Source organism: Sceloporus undulatus, chromosome 11 (assembly GCF_019175285.1).
Source record: "Sceloporus undulatus isolate JIND9_A2432 ecotype Alabama chromosome 11, SceUnd_v1.1, whole genome shotgun sequence".
NCBI lineage: Eukaryota > Metazoa > Chordata > Lepidosauria > Squamata > Phrynosomatidae > Sceloporus > Sceloporus undulatus.
The window spans coordinates 4,313,921-4,330,430 of record NC_056532.1 but is presented as its reverse complement, the minus strand read 5'-3'; the positions used below and the strand labels follow the sequence as shown (position 1 = coordinate 4,330,430).

At 47.0% G+C, this 16,510-nt stretch overlaps 1 protein-coding gene across 2 annotated transcripts; it reads right to left on the bottom strand.

Annotated features, from left to right (window-relative positions):
* Positions 1-996: 996 nt before the first annotated feature.
* Positions 997-15,492, bottom strand: RABGEF1 (RAB guanine nucleotide exchange factor 1). Of its 2 annotated transcripts, XM_042442530.1 has the most exons (10): positions 15,357-15,492; positions 11,867-12,049; positions 10,769-10,932; positions 7,101-7,121; positions 5,964-6,130; positions 5,716-5,797; positions 5,097-5,229; positions 4,623-4,714; positions 3,881-4,137; positions 997-3,393 (listed from the first exon to the last, which is right to left on the bottom strand). In XM_042442530.1, exons 2-10 carry the CDS (start codon positions 12,043-12,045, stop codon positions 2,995-2,997), a joined length of 1,494 nt encoding a protein of 497 aa, XP_042298464.1. In that variant the 5' UTR covers positions 12,046-12,049; positions 15,357-15,492; the 3' UTR covers positions 997-2,994. The 2 variants fall into 2 exon arrangements, with proteins under 2 accessions (XP_042298464.1, XP_042298466.1); XM_042442532.1 differs by lacking the exon at positions 7,101-7,121.
* Between the last annotated feature and the right edge of the window lie 1,018 nt (positions 15,493-16,510).

The window sequence follows — 16,510 nt, the reverse complement described above, 5'->3', positions numbered from 1 at the left end:
GAACTTAAACTGCGGAGCTCTAGCCGTCTTCCCGGTTTGCTGGGAATCCTCCTCTATCAACTGCAAATAGTCCAAGGCAGGAATTTCTGAGGCACATCCTTCCTTTTACCTAAAGACATTTCCCAAACTACCCTAAAGATACCCTGGCACCATAATTCCTAACGTTTCTTATAGGTTGTGAACACCAGTACCACCCAGAAAAGCTTTTCTGTGTTACTTATCGTCAGGGAATGACCAGCAAAAAGATTTCTATCTAACCCTGGAGCACATGGCTGATGGTTCCCATGTTGGTGAGGCACTGACTCCACTCTGGGGTCTCATTGCAGCCTTTAAAGGAATCCAATTCCTGCAGCACTTTGGAAAGCTCCATTGGAGCCTAGGATTAAAATGAAAATAGATCCGTCACATCCAGGTTGCCAACATATCTATCTAAAGAGCCAGCATGGCACAGTGATTTGAATGTTAGACTATGGCTATGAAGACCAGGATTCCCAGTTCAGCCACGAAATCCACTGGGTGACTCTGGGCAAGTCATGCTCTCAGGGGAAAGCAAAGACCAACCTCCTCTGAAGAAACCTTGCCAAGAAAAACCCGTGACAATCTGTGTTAGGATCACCGCAAGTTGGAAACGGCTTGAAGACAACACACAAAAACAAAGAAGACAGGGGGATTGATTATATATGTTTTGGGTCCCCTTTGGATATACTGTATACGCTCATGTCACAGGGAGAACCAGGTCTTAACGTAAAAGGATCTGGGGAGGGATGGCGATGTATTTCACCCAACCAGGGACCCTTTAGAGGTGCAAGGCCCCTTGCCCAAACCCTAACAGTCACGCACCCTTGTGCTACCCAAAGTCCCACAATTCACCAAGCCGAAAGGAAGACGATTCCACCTCACTTCACTTTTCCTCCCCGTCCTCGTCGGTGACCCTTCCCGGGTAGGGAACGGCCATCTTTCCACGGCGAAAAGAACGAGCATTTTTAATACAAAGAATCTGGATGAAGAGATTTTATTTCATTTGACAGCGTGTTTTTTTAGTAGCAGCATCTAGAATACATCTTTCAGGAGTGTCACCATGTACCTGGAAACCAGAATTAGCACCTAGTGTGTCCCGCCGGCACAAAAAGAGGTGGGGAAAGGAAGCAGAGAGTTAAGTCCAGGAGCAAGTAACATTTAATGCTCAGAGGGCCTCTCACTTTGCTCCGACGAACTCCCTTCGCTTCTGGCTTTTGAGAAAGGTGGGCTGCTCAAAAGGCGGATGGGAGCAAAGATGGATTTCAAAGAAAGGAGGACAAGACCAAACATTGTACCTGCCTGAACTTAAGCGCTTTAAGAAACAATGGAGGATTGTGCAGCATTGAACAAACACCCTCCGAAATGCCAGCTCAGAAAACCTAGGCCTTGGAAACTCATAAGATCAGCAGAGGTGAGAACAAGACTCAACCAGATCAGAGAAAACTGAAGGAGAAATAGTAATTTTCAAAACAGTATTAAAATGGTTAATGTTGTAAAGAGGAGTGGCCCCCGACAGCTTTCCACAAGATGACTTCCCTCCAGATGCTGGGAGCTGCAGTCCAACCCCTTCAAGCAAAAGACTCCAGCGGAGTTTATCACACAAGAGAGTAATGGGTTAGGCAGTCTTTGCCTTTGGGTCAGATTTAGCATGTAATGTAAACACCCAAGGAACCGACTGGTGGTTTTGTCTCTGCAGAAAAGGGAAACCAGGCAGAGCCTTAAGACCAACATAACCGTGGAGTGTGCAAGTGCAGACGTCAGCTGAATTAATCCAGTTTGACACCGCTTGAACAGTTAAAGCAGTGTCAAAGTGCATTATTTGTGCAGGGCAGAGTCAGTTGTCGCCATCTGGGACGTAAGACACATAGACCCTTAGGAGAACCCCTCTGAAATCTGCTGGACTTAAGTCCAGCCACTGGAGGACATCTTTGCGTCTTCAAAATACGACTTGATCCTTGGCAAAAGGGGGAAGGATTCAAGCCAGCGGAGAATTGAAGCAACGGAGAGCACTGAAAGATTTGGAGAAGGAGATAGAAAGGCTGAAGACTTAGATATGTAAGGCAGCCTCTCCTACACAGCTACTAACTTTTCAATGGGCTTTACAGCTCAATGGGTCACTGGCCACGATGCAATGATTTCTTTCCATCACCCATTTCCCTCTTTCCCCCAACTCTTGGAACTATGAACTCGCCACTCCAACCATGAATAAGAAGAATAATCAGAATATTGATCATTCCTTACCAAGATGGCATGCGGGCGAAGACAGCGGCCAATACCTGAAACCTATGTACATCTTTAAATGTCTACTTTACAAGAGAGAGCCTCCTTTTCCGAGGACGGGAGGTCTAGGTACCTTTCTGTTTTGCCGGGTTTGTTTTTAGTCTCCAACTTGGCATTCTCAGCAAAGTGCAGAAAATAATTTAATGTATTGTTTTAAAGGGGAGGCGGTGGGAGAAACGCACTTGCGGAAACAGACACACACACAAACAGTCCATGCCTGAAAAGGGAAGAGTTTACAATCGCCAAAATATAGTTATAGTCCAATACGGCTTTCTCCAAGAGGGCTGCCTTTGAGAGGGATTGGACTGTAACTCCTCAAACCGTGGAAGTTGCAGTCCAACACCGCGGGAAGAAGATATTGCATGGAGGATTCGGGAGCTTGCAATCCAACACTTCTGGGAGTGGATGCTGGGCATGGAGTTATGGGAGCCCCAGTTGAACGCCTCTGGAGTGCAGAAGAAGCCTGGCTTTCCGTATCATGGGACGATGGGTTAGGTAGTCAAGTGAACGCCAAGACACAGGGCAACTCCGGCTAAGAAATAAATATCAGGCAGTGCACCGCCAGCAGAAAGTACCTTTCAAAAGGCCCCGGTTTCAAACCCAACCTTTCCTTCCTCCCCCCACTCCCCCTTCAGACCAGCCTTCTAGCGGAGGACAGCAATGTCTGTAGAGATCCCAGAAACCAGGAGAGGGAAATCAGCCGGCATAAACCTGAGGCTGCAAGGGAGGCGGCAGTTTGTCATTCTCCACGTTTTCGGAGTCAATGGCGGCCAAGGCCGGGTTGGGGGCCTTGATCTCCAAGGGGAACTTCTCCACGATCTCCTGGACCTCCTTGGTGACCCCCTCGGTCCAGTCAATGAGGTCCCTCTCCAGCTTCCTGGCCCCGCTCACAATCCTCTCCTGCCTCGCGTTGAGCTGCGAGAGGAGGTCGAGGTTGTGGTGCATCTGCTGGACCCCCGGGCAGACGTCGGCCGGCCAGTTCTCCAGCTCCGGCTTCTTGGGAGAGCTCTGGCCCGACATGTAGCGGTTGAAGTCCTCCTGGCTCAGGTTCAGGGACTGAGCGTCCAGCTTTTCAATGAAGGCGACAGCGCAGCACTGCAAGAAATCACCACGTTACAAGGCAACCTTGCGCACGGACGCATGCTGAATTCAAGGTGTGGTGTTGGCATCTAAAGTTCTAAACATCCTGAGACCCCACCTCCGATACTCGAGGGAACATTGTCCCTTATATACAATCCAGCATGAGAGCACTGGACTATGACTCTGGAGACCAGGATTTAAGTCCTCCAGCGCAACTCTGCCAGACGTTGACTACAGAGTTGTGCTGGAGAACCTAAACGTTCCTAGAGAAAGCACTTCTCTGCGGCATTTGTAGGTCCTCCAGCATGATTCTATGGTGAACCTCTGGCAAATGTTGACCACAGAGTTGCACTGGAGGACCTGGAGATCTCTAGAGAGATGTTATCCACATGCAGAACACCCTTCTGCCTCATACTTTACGCACCAGTAAATAAATGCCTTAAATAAAAAGGTCTTTGCCTGCCGGTGGAAAGAGAGCAGAGAGGGGGCCAGCTGTACCTACCAGGTTTGTGAAGTAATACCCATCCTCCCCAGACATGAGCCTGCTGGGATTGCAAAAGCGGGTAATGTACTGGATGTTGGACTGGAGCCGGGGAGGGTTGCCCTTTAGGACAATGTAGATCAAGGTGGGGAGAAAGTCGTCGGCCGAGGCTGGCTCATTCTTGGTGGTCCGGATGGCGTTGAAGATGTGCTTGCTGCAGCTGGTGATGCAGGCCAGCTTGTCCCGCGGGACGCGCTTGGAGTCCATCTCAATGATGTCTGCAAGACGGGAAACGGAAAACAGGGGTTACAAGATGGAGGGCTGCCAGTTGCGTGCAGATCCAAGGTAGCCAAGGTGGCTCTGATAAAGCCCTCCTGGTTTTAGAGGTTCTGCTAAAACGTGTTTCAGTCTGAGGTCCTGTTTTCAAGTTCCTGTGCTGGGTGAGCAAAAGGCAGAGGTGCCAGGGCCAAAAAAACCCCACCAACACCTTTCCAGGTTAAAGCTCTTAATGCTGATAACGGAGCCTTCAGGAGGTATTTTAAGCCTTTGGGAATGGGGAACCCAAGCTGGGAAACCCACAAAGGAAGATATTACGGGGAAAGGCATGTGGCCTTCTAGGTAAGTGAAGGAGAGTTAGATTTGGCCCAGAGCCTCAGGTTTCCTACACTTGTGCTTGGCCTTGTGTGCAAGCTTTGTGTAAAGAAACACTGGGAAAAGAGTTTGCAGAATAAATCACCAGCCTGTCAGCACTCTGCACGCGTACCTGTGATGGCTTTCACCACGACGTCAGAAACCTCCGGGATCTCTTCGTTGACAGGGACGCACAGCATTTGTGGGGTCACCCAATGCAAAGCCCTGGGAGGGGGACAGACAGAGAGAGAGAGAGGAGAGGGGGAATAACATTGTTTCAGGTCTACATCAGGAACCTAAAAATACACACACACACACACACAGATACATACACAACTTTATCCTTTGCAGACCTGAAACAGACCCATTTTTGTAAAAATGGAAGTGAACACCTAGCTGCCTCAGGGAAAGAGGCAGATGCCAGGGCAGACAACTGGGTTTCTGCAACTACTTTTCTATGTCTTTGCAAATTGTAGCAAACTCTATCAAACTGGAGGAAAGAGGGGAACCAGCCAGGTGCAAGGGAAAGGGAGGGGTTCTGGGAAACCCACTTTCTCAGCCACCTCCTGAGAAGACCTCACATCTCCTTCCATCCCTGAAGCCGCACCTGATCCTCCTCTGGACGGCCAGGTCTTTCTTCTCATCCTCGGTGGTTTCTGGGCAGAAAACATACTTGTACAGCCGGGTCATGAGGTACTTCTCAATCTGGTCCATCGCTTTCTCTGCTCTCTCGGGAGGCACTGCGGGGGGGAAAGGGAGAGGAAGACTTGGAACATAGATTTGGAGTCCTGCTTGAAGCTTGGAAACATTCTCCTCTTTTCTTTTTATTGCACTACCAAAGCTAGCATGGAGCAGTGGTTTGAGTACTGGACTAGGACTCTGTGAATCCCTGCTCAGCCATTGGAAACCCATTGGGCAACGTTTTGCAAATCATACTCTCACAAGCCTCAGAGGAAACAAACAGGAAAACCCCTCTGAAGAAACTTCTCCAAGGAAACCCTACTTTTAAGAGCCAGGCTGCTGTTGGGAGTTAAGTGTTGGATTGGGATTCCAGGAGATTAGGGTTCAGTCATGGAAACCCAAGCCTTAGAGGAAGGCAGGCCAAGATCTGAATAAAACATACCCAGATAACCCGGTAATAGTTTCACCATGGCCACCATAATCCAGAAACAACTTGAAATACACCCAACAGCAACCGGAAACCCACATTCCAAGAGGAAAAATACCTTTCCAGCGCGTCTGGAGCTTCTCAGCCACATTTTGGTAGAAGTCCTGGGCGTACTCAGACTGTTCCTCAATGCTCAGCTCCTATGAGAGAGAAAAAGGCCATTGTTGCCTGTGAAAATGGACGATGCCACCGACAACGCCAAGGTATTTATTTAGTTCACTTACATCCTATCTTTCTCTCGGTACCCGCCCCAAGGGAGCATAAGACGAAATAAAGTACAGCAAAACTATCCGAAAGCCAACCTACCCGCTTGTGGTGCATGGTCTCCAAGAACAGCTTGCACTGCTTGTAGATCTCTTGGCCGGCTTTGTGGTAAGGCTTCAGGAACTCAATGAACTCCTTGGAGACGCGGTCCGTCTCGATACTGACCTGCCGGCTGATGGAAGGACTGGGAGCCTTGGCTTCCGGAGCATCTACAGGAGAAGGGAAGGGCAGAAAGGTTAGAAAGGGCTTCGCCCGTGTTGGGTGGCCATGATGGAGTTGTGAACAGAGGAGATCTGGAGAAGGAAATCTACAACCTCAATGGGAGAACATCCGCGCCTTATATACAATAGACAGACCTAATGCTGAAGACAGACTGAGGATCTGCAAAATGATGGGAGGCATGGATAATAATAATAATAATAATAATAATAATAATAATAATAATAATTATTATTATTATTGACATGGCATCAAGGTGGGTTACAACAGTGAATGACCACTATGCTCGGATTCCTGCCATTTGAGATCCTCCGTCTCTCTCCAGACATCACGTCTCATCCATTTTCTACTGCTGAATCTATGGTTTGTTGTATCCGTTGATCTGGAGCCCATGGATACAGATGGTGGATTGTGCCTCCTTCCCCTCCATTTCCCATCTACCCCACAAATGTTATGGAAGCATCTGCCCATGTCCTGACTGCTGAGGGAATGGCTGGTTGTGGTGCCAAGACATTGAGACGGCTCACTTCAAGGGGACGGATCACTGCTGCAAGCTGCCTCCTGCATGTTATAACCATGATCCCCAGTGCCACCATGTCAGTGGGAGCAATGGACCCACTCCAAGCTTTCACACCACTCCAAGGCATGGAACGGTCTTCCTAAACAGGTTGGAAAGCTACAAAACTTGGGGAAGTCCTCAGCCATGGCCTTCCTCCTGAAGCTCTCTAGATCTCCCAAGGAGAGGAAAATCAAGTGAAACCCTTTGGGATCTGGACTGTGCCTAGCCCTATTATAGGTCTACTCTTGTGTGCAGAGACCCACATTTTGCACACACCCGACGCATGCATCGCTCTGTGAGCCATCAGGATGAGGACACCGCCAAGCTGGATTCTAACAGCAAGAGCAACCATAAATCTGTTTATTTCTGTTAAAGGGAAGAAACAGCGCCAAGTCACCCACCTCTCCGCCTGCCAACCAGCGCTGCTCAGAGTGAAGAATGGAAGACAAGGAGATGGAAATGAAGCAGGATGGAGCGACAGCACAAAGAGAGAGGAAACAAAACACAGAAGAAGAGACTCAGTTGGCATCTCGCAAAGTGGAACCACAAACCCAGCGCACAAAAGGATGATTAATGCCGGGTACCAATGGCTAGGAGGAGCGTGGGATGGGGATGGCATTGTACCATTGAAACAGGTTGGATTACTCCAGGTTCTTATCCATGGAGGGAGGCAAAGATGATGCTGTGCCAGTTACTCCTAGATAGGAGTTTGGATAAACCAGGGCCAGCTATGTTTAAAAGGAAGAGGGGTAACTATGGGGGAAGGGGTGCAAAGCAAGGGCATTGCTCCCCAATAAAAATTCTGCCTTCACTAAGGAGAAGACATTTTCCTCCAGTCCTCAATTTTTCCTCCATTCTCAGATCACTTCCTGCAGCCATTTTAAGAACAACTGCAGAGGAAAACAAGGAGTGATAGACTTCTGGAGGGCTGTAGTCTGCAAAGTGGAGTCTGGTAGGGGAAAACTGGCTCTTGGCCCACCCATATGCCCACCTTGACCAACATGTTGGCGCACCAGTCAGCAAATGACCCAATAGGTCTACTTTAGCTGAGACTCACCAAAAGGATGAGATGGGAGCCAAGCCTAAACACAAAATTCATTTAGATTTCATACTGTAGGTATGGTCTCACCAAAAGGATTCAGGTTGTAGGGTGCAAACTACTCCATCATCCCCCACAAAAAACAACACAAAAAGAGTCCTGCAAGGTGAATTGCTATGGTGGGCACAGGAAGAAGTCATGCCACAAGACACACAAAAGCACACAAGGGCTGCAAACATTATCTTCTGCAAAGCAGGCAGAATAGTAACTAAAAACTAGTAGGTACCGGATGCGCCAGACACAGTGCGGACGCATTTAAGCCAGAGTTGAGAATCATGTGGCGTTCCCAATGTGGTCAGACTGCAACACCCATCATCCCCAGCCATCAAAGTTGAGAATCAAAGGGTACTAGGAGTTGCAGTTCATCAACATCTGCAAGGCCCAATCTTCCCATCCTGTTTGCCTAAAGCAGAGTTGTGCCGTTTTCTTCACTGAAGAAACACATTGGGCCCTTGGTATCCGCTGGGGTTTGATTTCAGGACCGCCCCATGGATACCAAAATCTGTGGATGCTCAAGTCCCATTTAATACAACAGTGTAGTGAATTGGTGCCCCTTATACTGACTCTCTAGGGCTGGATGTGGCATGGTCCAACCCCTAAGAAGCCATGTCCAGCAATGTGTTTTTGTTTTGTTTGTTTGTTTTACTAAAGCTGGAAAATGCAGGGACCACCCAACTGGTTAAAAAGAAAACAGCGTGGTTGATGCGGAACACCTCCGAGGCTTTTCTGCAAGCGGATAATATGCCAGCTTCCATTGAAACTACCCTGACATTTAAAAGGGGATTATGGCCTGTTCCAGACTGCCAAAATAAAGCTGCTTGGGGTCTCTTTGGAGGTATGCTATTTAAATGATGCATGCATCCTAAGAATCTGGAAGCTGCACCAAAGCTGCCCTCCAGTGCTTAGGAATGGAGTGTGGCTTTGGCATGACCTCCGGACTCTTAGGACCCATGCATCATTAAAATAGCATACCTCCAAAGAGACCCAAAGCAGCTTTATTTTGGAAGTCTGGAACAGGCCTAAGAAAAGGCTGCCAAACAAACTGGGAAAGTATTTACTTAAAAGCAGGACTTTACTGTTTTCAGTTTAACAAAGACAGCTGGCTCTGGAGGATCCAGAATGAATGAGAGAGTCTGTGACTTGCCCAAAGTCGCATTGTGAGTCTCCATTGCTGAGCTGGATTCGAACCCTAAGTCCAGCACTCAAACCACCACACTTAGAAATCAAACACTCAGAACTAAAACTGTCCCAGCGTCTGTTGCTTTTTATTTTCCCTTAAATCTTTTTAGGAATATATTTAGTACACCCGAAGGGCTTTTTAGTCAAATTGCCAGCCTTAGTTGAGTCAAATCCCATGGATTTGAGGTGGGTCTTTCAACTAAAGAGATTTCTTTAACCATGTTCTTCGGAGCCGCTGCCCTTCTTCTGGCCTGGCTTGGGGTCTTTGCAGTGGTCCAACCTGGGGCCAGCTACCTCTAGGCACAACCTCAGCTGGGATTCTGCAAAGCCACTAAAACAGGGGTCGGCAACCAAGGCAGGCGAAGACCAGGGCTGGCTGGGTTTGGGTTACCTTCGGTTGGAGCCGTGAGCTCCCAAGGGGGAGCGAATATCTCCCTCAAGTCCCTGAGCAGAGTGTCGGCACTGAGCTCGCTCCCAGGCACTTCGGTTTTAGCGCCGGACTCCTGCGCGGCTGGAAGAAACGCAAAAGAGCATGCGGGGCATCCGCGGGTAACAGAGGAGAAAGGAAACAGGACGCACAAATACCAAAAAGGGAAAGAAAAGGGGTAGATCAAACCATTCTGGGTCAGGGCTTAGGAGGAAGAGGCATGCAATAACTGGTTAGGAGAAGATGTAGTTACGCACCGCCACAAAGCCAGACCCAAAGTGGAAAAGGAAATTATAGTTAGGGGGGCAAGACCCCCATGAAAGTGATAAAACCACAAACAGGAATCTCTAGACCCTCCAGTTGTAACTCTATGGTCAACCTCTGTCAGACGTTTACCATAGACTCACATCAGGGGACCTACAAATGCCTAGAGAAGTATTGTCTCTAGGAACGTCTATGTCCTCCAGCACAACTATGGACAGCTTCTGGGTTGTCCATAGAGTCACACTGGAGGACCTAGAGAGTCCTAGAAGGAACACATTCATCAAATATGTGGATAAGCAAATCAGCAGAAGTCAAAGCTGCAAATGTGGGTGGCCAACTGTACCTTTGAGAATGCGCTTTAAAGGTACAAAACATGCAGTTTGTGAACCAGGAAATGATACTGTTCAAAACACATGCAACCGGTGTTAGGGCAAATGGAAAGTTATGACTTATGGAAGACATCGGGGCAGCCAGCACAAGCCAGAGTTAAGAAGTGCCAAGTCAGGATAAGGAAAGGCACCAAGCATAGTGGGTTGAACTATGCTTTGGGTTGAATACCATGAGTGCTATTTTTTGTTAATATACTCAGACAAGGTTAAAAGGATTAGAAAATCGTTAAATACTAGGATTGAAGGCCAGCCTTGGCTCAGGAGGAGCATCCGAACTCAAAGCGCTTTGCATCCTTGCCCATTTTAGCATGAGAAGCGATGCAAAGCCTCCCTGGCGCAGGAGCCTTGGAGCACGCCAGCCTCTGCGCAACCCCAGGACTCGGCTCTTCTCAGCAGATGGCACCAACCTTTAATTCTTCTACATTTTCGGCACAGCTGCTGCCTTAAGTGCATTTGGCAATTAGCACAAGTATCATGGAGGCTAATGTCTGCTCTGTTCTGTACTTAAACCTTTCATTGAGGTGGCTGCCACATCAACCTGTTCCTGGGTAATTCTGGAAAGAGCAAGCAGACGCTTTTATGTCAATATGGTTGCTCAAGCCTGCCTGCTGCTCTTTATTTCTTTGACTCCAGGTACAGACAGAGGCATCTTCTAGAAACATGGCTGCCCAAGGAATACGTTTAAGGCGCAAGATGGCACTCGGTCCTTACCTTTCTTTGCTCCCGGCCGGGAAGCCCCAAAGAATTTCTTGACAGTGGTCACTTTGCGCGACTTCTCGTTCGTCTTCTTCTCCTCGAACTTGGTGAAGGTGAGCGACTGGGCCCCAGGCGGGTGCTGGGTGCTGGCATAGGCCTCTTCCTCCTCGCGCTGGAGCCTGAGGGCAAGAGAGAAAGAGGCAAAGGATCATGGTGAGTCCCAAAAGAACGCATGGCTTCCATGGCCGATGATCAGTGAGCCTGGAGCCATTACAATTCCTAGAACCTTCCCAGCCAGGAGTCTGCAATACTTTTTGTTCCCCGCCCCACTAGTCTGATTTTGGAAGCCCTGCTTAACCCTGGATAAGAGACCACCAGGAAGGAAGCCCAGGGATGTTTGGAGAGAGCTGGGAAAGAACCCTGCCCAAAACCCTGGAGGAGGCCATTGTTGGCAGTGTTTGGCAAGATGCACTGAGTGTCCAACTCCATGCAAGGGCAGCTTCTCCTGTTCTTAGAAGCTTCGAGGGCGAATGCTCCACAACAACATCTCCATTTTGAAATGTGCATTTTCTAAGCAGATCCTCCCCACTCAAAAGCTTCCCTCTGCCCTATCTAGAAAGGAAGCCAAGCGCTCCAAAGTCTTCCTGCTGGCATTTCTTTCCCCACTTATATCTTATCTCTCCTCAGTCGTCAACTGTCCCAAGTGGGCTGTGAGCGGGAAGGAAAGGTAGGGCCACCAAGACTCACCCTCTTCTCCTCCACCAGAAGAACATACAAAATCCCTGAATACAAAGACAACCTTCTGCTCAAGTGACCAAGCATTTAGCAAGAGAAAACAACCAGTGTCAGGCTTATCACTCCTCGGATGATAATCGTGTTTTAAAGGCTTGGCAAACTGAACACAGAGACATAGGGCAGCCATTTATCAGGAGCCAACTGAGATGTGGAACGCTGTGGAAGCTCAGACTTTCAAAAACCAGGGATGGCCGAGTTTGTTTTACTGCCCAAGGCCTTCCAGACATGGTCAGCCAGAGCCGGCAATACCAAAAGGACAGCTTGAAAGAATTTAACTCCTTGAAAGCGAATGCAAGAATGCTAACAGTTTCCTCTTACCTCTCAGCCAGCTCCCAGTCTTCCTGGATCTGCTTCTGCCGGGCCTTTTGGTATTCCTCCCGCCAACATTTGGAGCAATAGCCCTGCCAGGCGATGTTGCCATAATACCCGCATCCCTTCTTGCACAGCAGCTCCGACTGGTCCACATGGATGCCGCGGCGCTCCGACTTCAGGCTCATCTTGCTGCGGGGAAAAAGAAGAAGAAGAAACTGGGTTATGTTTAGAGCCAAAGTGGGCAATGGCAGTAGGACCCACATGGACCATCAAATATAAAGCACTTGCAATGGACTGGACCTGCCCTTCTGGTTCTGAAAAGCCGGTACAGTTGGCCTTACTGCAGGGTGGTCTGCAAAACCGGAACCCAAGGAGGCTGGCCTGGTAGCCACTGGCAGATTAATGCTGGCCAGACACCCAAAGTTAGAATAAACACATCCCAAAGTCAGGCTCATCCAGGGCACAGTATTTCCAAGTTCTATGCATGGCTGTGAAATCTGGACCGGAAGAAAACCAATGCGCTTGAAATGTGGTGCCAGAGGAGACGTCTGGCACCACAAAAAGACCAATCCACAAGTCTGAGAGCAAACTGAGCCTGAACTCTACCTAGAAGGCAACTGTGGCTGTTGTCCTTTGGATGTGACTGGGCAACGTGACTCACTGGAAAAGACAATCATGTTGGGGAAAGAGGAAGGCCACGTTACAGATAAGACTAACTGAATCTTGGAAACCACAGCGGCTACTGCCCTGAGTTTGCAAGACCAAAGTAGGGCAGTGGATGACCAAGGGGACACCAAAAGCTGAAGCCGACTGGGCTGCAAATGCCAACAACAGATGCCCACTGAGAGATTCAGGGGCCCACCATGGCTGCATGATGCCAAGGCTTACAAAGAGAATCATCGGCTGACCTGATTCCCTCCAGGTTTGCCTCCAAGGGGGAAAGAAAAACACTGGGGTTTGGGGTGTCCTTAGGGGGGAAGTGAGTTTGTACCCCAGCTTCAGCTTCAGGAGGAGTGTTGTGTCTCTCATCCAGACCCCTTTTGCCATACAAGCATCACAGCTCTCCAAGGGAGCAGCGTCTCCCATCGTCATGGAACAGCTCTTACCCTTAAAAAGGTCTTTGCAATGCTTAGCAGGAATCTCTTCTCCTACTGCTCCAGAATGAAAGCAAACTGAGCCCTCCAGCCTTGGCTAGCAAGCAAAGCAAAGGATTCCCTTTGCAGCTGGAGACTGTGTCCGAGTGGCGGAGGCCCTTGGGAATGTCTCCGTCACGTGAGAGGCCTGAGGAAAGGGCTGGGGAAGGATGACGCACCCTCCGGTATTTTCCATGGCTCTAGCTCCAAGCAGAAGAGTTTGGGTCTCTCTTTGGGGACTGGAGTTGAGACTCAAACAGAGACCTTTGGAGAACCAAGATAGGGAAGATATAAGGCAGGAGTGAAAGGAGCATGGCTGGGCGAAGGCTACCAACCCCTCCATGGCCAAAGCTACCGGGCAGATAAAGGAGGAAAGCACTGTTTGGAAGAGATTCCCCCCCCCCCCCCAAAGCCCAGGTTTTCTTATTCATGGCGGAGAATAAACCAGGTCGGGATTTACTCTCCCTCACCTTCCGATCTAATTGACTTAAGCCTTGATCCGGTTAATCTGCAGAAGTAAACCGATTAAGGGCTGCAAGGAAAGGACTGAGCGGAGGTAGGAAGCTGGGCATGGCAGCCTGGAAGGAAGGAATCGGTCAAGAAGAGAGGAGTTTGGTCAGCCTCAAAGGGAGGAAAGGAGGGGGCCCCACTTTAGTGTGAATCACAGAAAGGAATCCTAGAGTTGGAAGAGGCCCCAAAAAGGGCCCTGATCCAGTCCAAGCCCTTTATTCTGCCATGCAGGAACTCTCCATCAAAGCATCCCCATTGACAGATGGACACCCAGCCTATACTGAAAGACTTCCAACGAAGGAGACGCCATCATTCTCCAAGGAAGGAGTGTCTTCTGCACTGCTCCATTGGGTCCTTGTCTCTGGAGCAGCAGAAAAGAAGCTTGCTCCCTCCTCAATGTGACATCAAGTATTGAAACAGGGCTCTCATCATATCCCCTCTTGGCCTTCTCTTCTCCAGGCCAAACATCCCCAGCAGTTCCCTGAGTCCTTCCGCTTTGACTGCTTTGGCTCAATGAGAGGCAAACCTGGGATCGGTGGTTTTGTGTCACAGAAAGCTCTGGGCCCACAACAAACTACAACTCCCAGCATCCTCTAGTGCTGAGCCAGGGCAGTGACAGAGGGCTCAAACTGGGTTATCTCTGCTGTAGGCTTTGGACCCAGGTCCAAGGTTTTAAACGGCTGTTGCTGCGTTTTGTAGGGAGAGTTGTTTGTTTGTTTATGGGGTTTCAATTATTGACATTCTTAATACACTTGCGCACTTGATACACACAAACACACATATATCTCCACAACCAGCATATATATATATATATATATATATATATATATATACTGAAGACACACACATGGATATATCTGTATGTATTGAAAGACCCAATGCCATGATGCACGCATTAGTTTTAAATACATATCTAAATGTGTGTCTGTGTATTAAACAAATAAACACACAGGTCTTTAAACTGTATGATATAAACACACACATATATATATACTCATTTTAAAAACCTGTGTAGTTATTTATTTAATACACATACATATATATATGTATATATATGTATATATATAAATCCAATGTGTGGATATTAGTGTGCGTGTGTGTATATAACATTTAAAGACATGTGTATTTATATATAAACACCAATCTGTGCATATTAATATATGTGTGTGTATATATATATATATAAACATTTTAAAAACCTGTGTATTTGTTTTACTTTCTTTTCTTTCTATGTCGCCTTTCTCCCAGAAAAGGACCCAAAGTGCTTCACAAATATAAAGATATTAAAAGCTTATATATATATATATATATACACACACACACAGACATATATATATATATTTACCAATGTGTGTGCATATATACAGTATATCACACATTTTAAAAACCTTTGCATTTATTTATTTATTTAACACAGTCATATATATATATATATATACACACACACACAGATACACACACTTTAAAAACCAGTGTAAATACATTATATTGAATACATTGTACTGAACACACACACACACACACACACACACACATATATATATTATATATATACTGAAATGCATATCCATGAAATACAGATATACATATATCTATCTATATATCTATATCTCAAAAAAGCCAGTGGCATGATGCTAATTCTGCACTTAATACACAAACTCACTTTAAAAGCCAGTGCATATATAGATATATATATATATAGAGAGAGAGAGAGACATGTATATATATTTATGTGTGTGGATATGTGTATCTATATGTATAGATATATACACATATTATATACGTGTGTGTATATATACATATATATCCAGACTCTCTTTATATACTGTATATCTCTGTTTCAAAAGCCTTACCCTGAGAGGGTCCTTCCTCCTCTTCCTCTTGTTTGTCTACCTCTGCCTTCTTCTTCCTCTTCCTCCTCACGGCGTCACTTCCGCCGCAAACAGGAAACAGCATCGACGGAGTCTCTCTCTCTCTCTCTTCCAGGCCAGACCCCGCCCACGAGGCCGCGACTGCAACTCCCGGCATGCACCGCGGAGGCCCTCCTGGGCGCTGGCGCTATTAGCAGGGAGAGAGGGTTGCTGGGGGCTGTAGTCCCGGGAGCCTCCGCGGCGGCGCCGGCTCCCAAGAGTCATAGAGGCTAGGAAGGGGAGGAGCGCTGATTCTTCCGGCTCCCGTTCGCAGGGGCTTCAATGAAGGAGGCAGCAGAAAGGGAGACTTCACAGACATATATATCTCTGTGTGTGTGTGTATACATATGTATATATATGTGTGTGTGTCTGTGTGTTAAAATCTCATTAAAATCACTAAAAATCACAATACATACAGGTATATACTGTATGTGTATGTGTGTGTATATATATATATATATATATAATAAACTATATTATATACAGTACTATACACACACACACACACACACACATATATATATATATAGTTTTTAAATATATTTACATTATATATATAATATATATATATACACACACACACACACAGAGTATCTGCTGGTATGTATTATGATTTTTAGTGATTTTTACACATGCATATACACACACACACACATATATATATATATATACAGTATATACCATAATAATTTAATTCCTTTTTAATGTATGTTTTTTGAAATGCTTTAATTTAAACGCTAACTTTAATTTTTTAAGCTGTAACTGGTTCTGATTGTTTTTAATCCTTTTTGCTCTTGTAACCCTCCTTGATTCCTTGTGAAAAGGCGGGTTACAAATAAATTATATTATATTATTATAATTATATTATTATTATATTAACTACTCCTTTTAACGCCACAAAGTCGCTCTGAGTCCCATGTATAATCAATACTTTAAATAATAATAATAAAGACCTAGAAGACGTTGCCCCTGAAAACGCACCTCATGCGCTCCCCTTTTAAAAGTGCCCCGGGCTGCATCCGCACTGCAGAAACTAACCCAGTTTGACCCCCCTTTAACTGCCATGGGTTTAACTGCTGTGGCTCTGTGGCAAAACT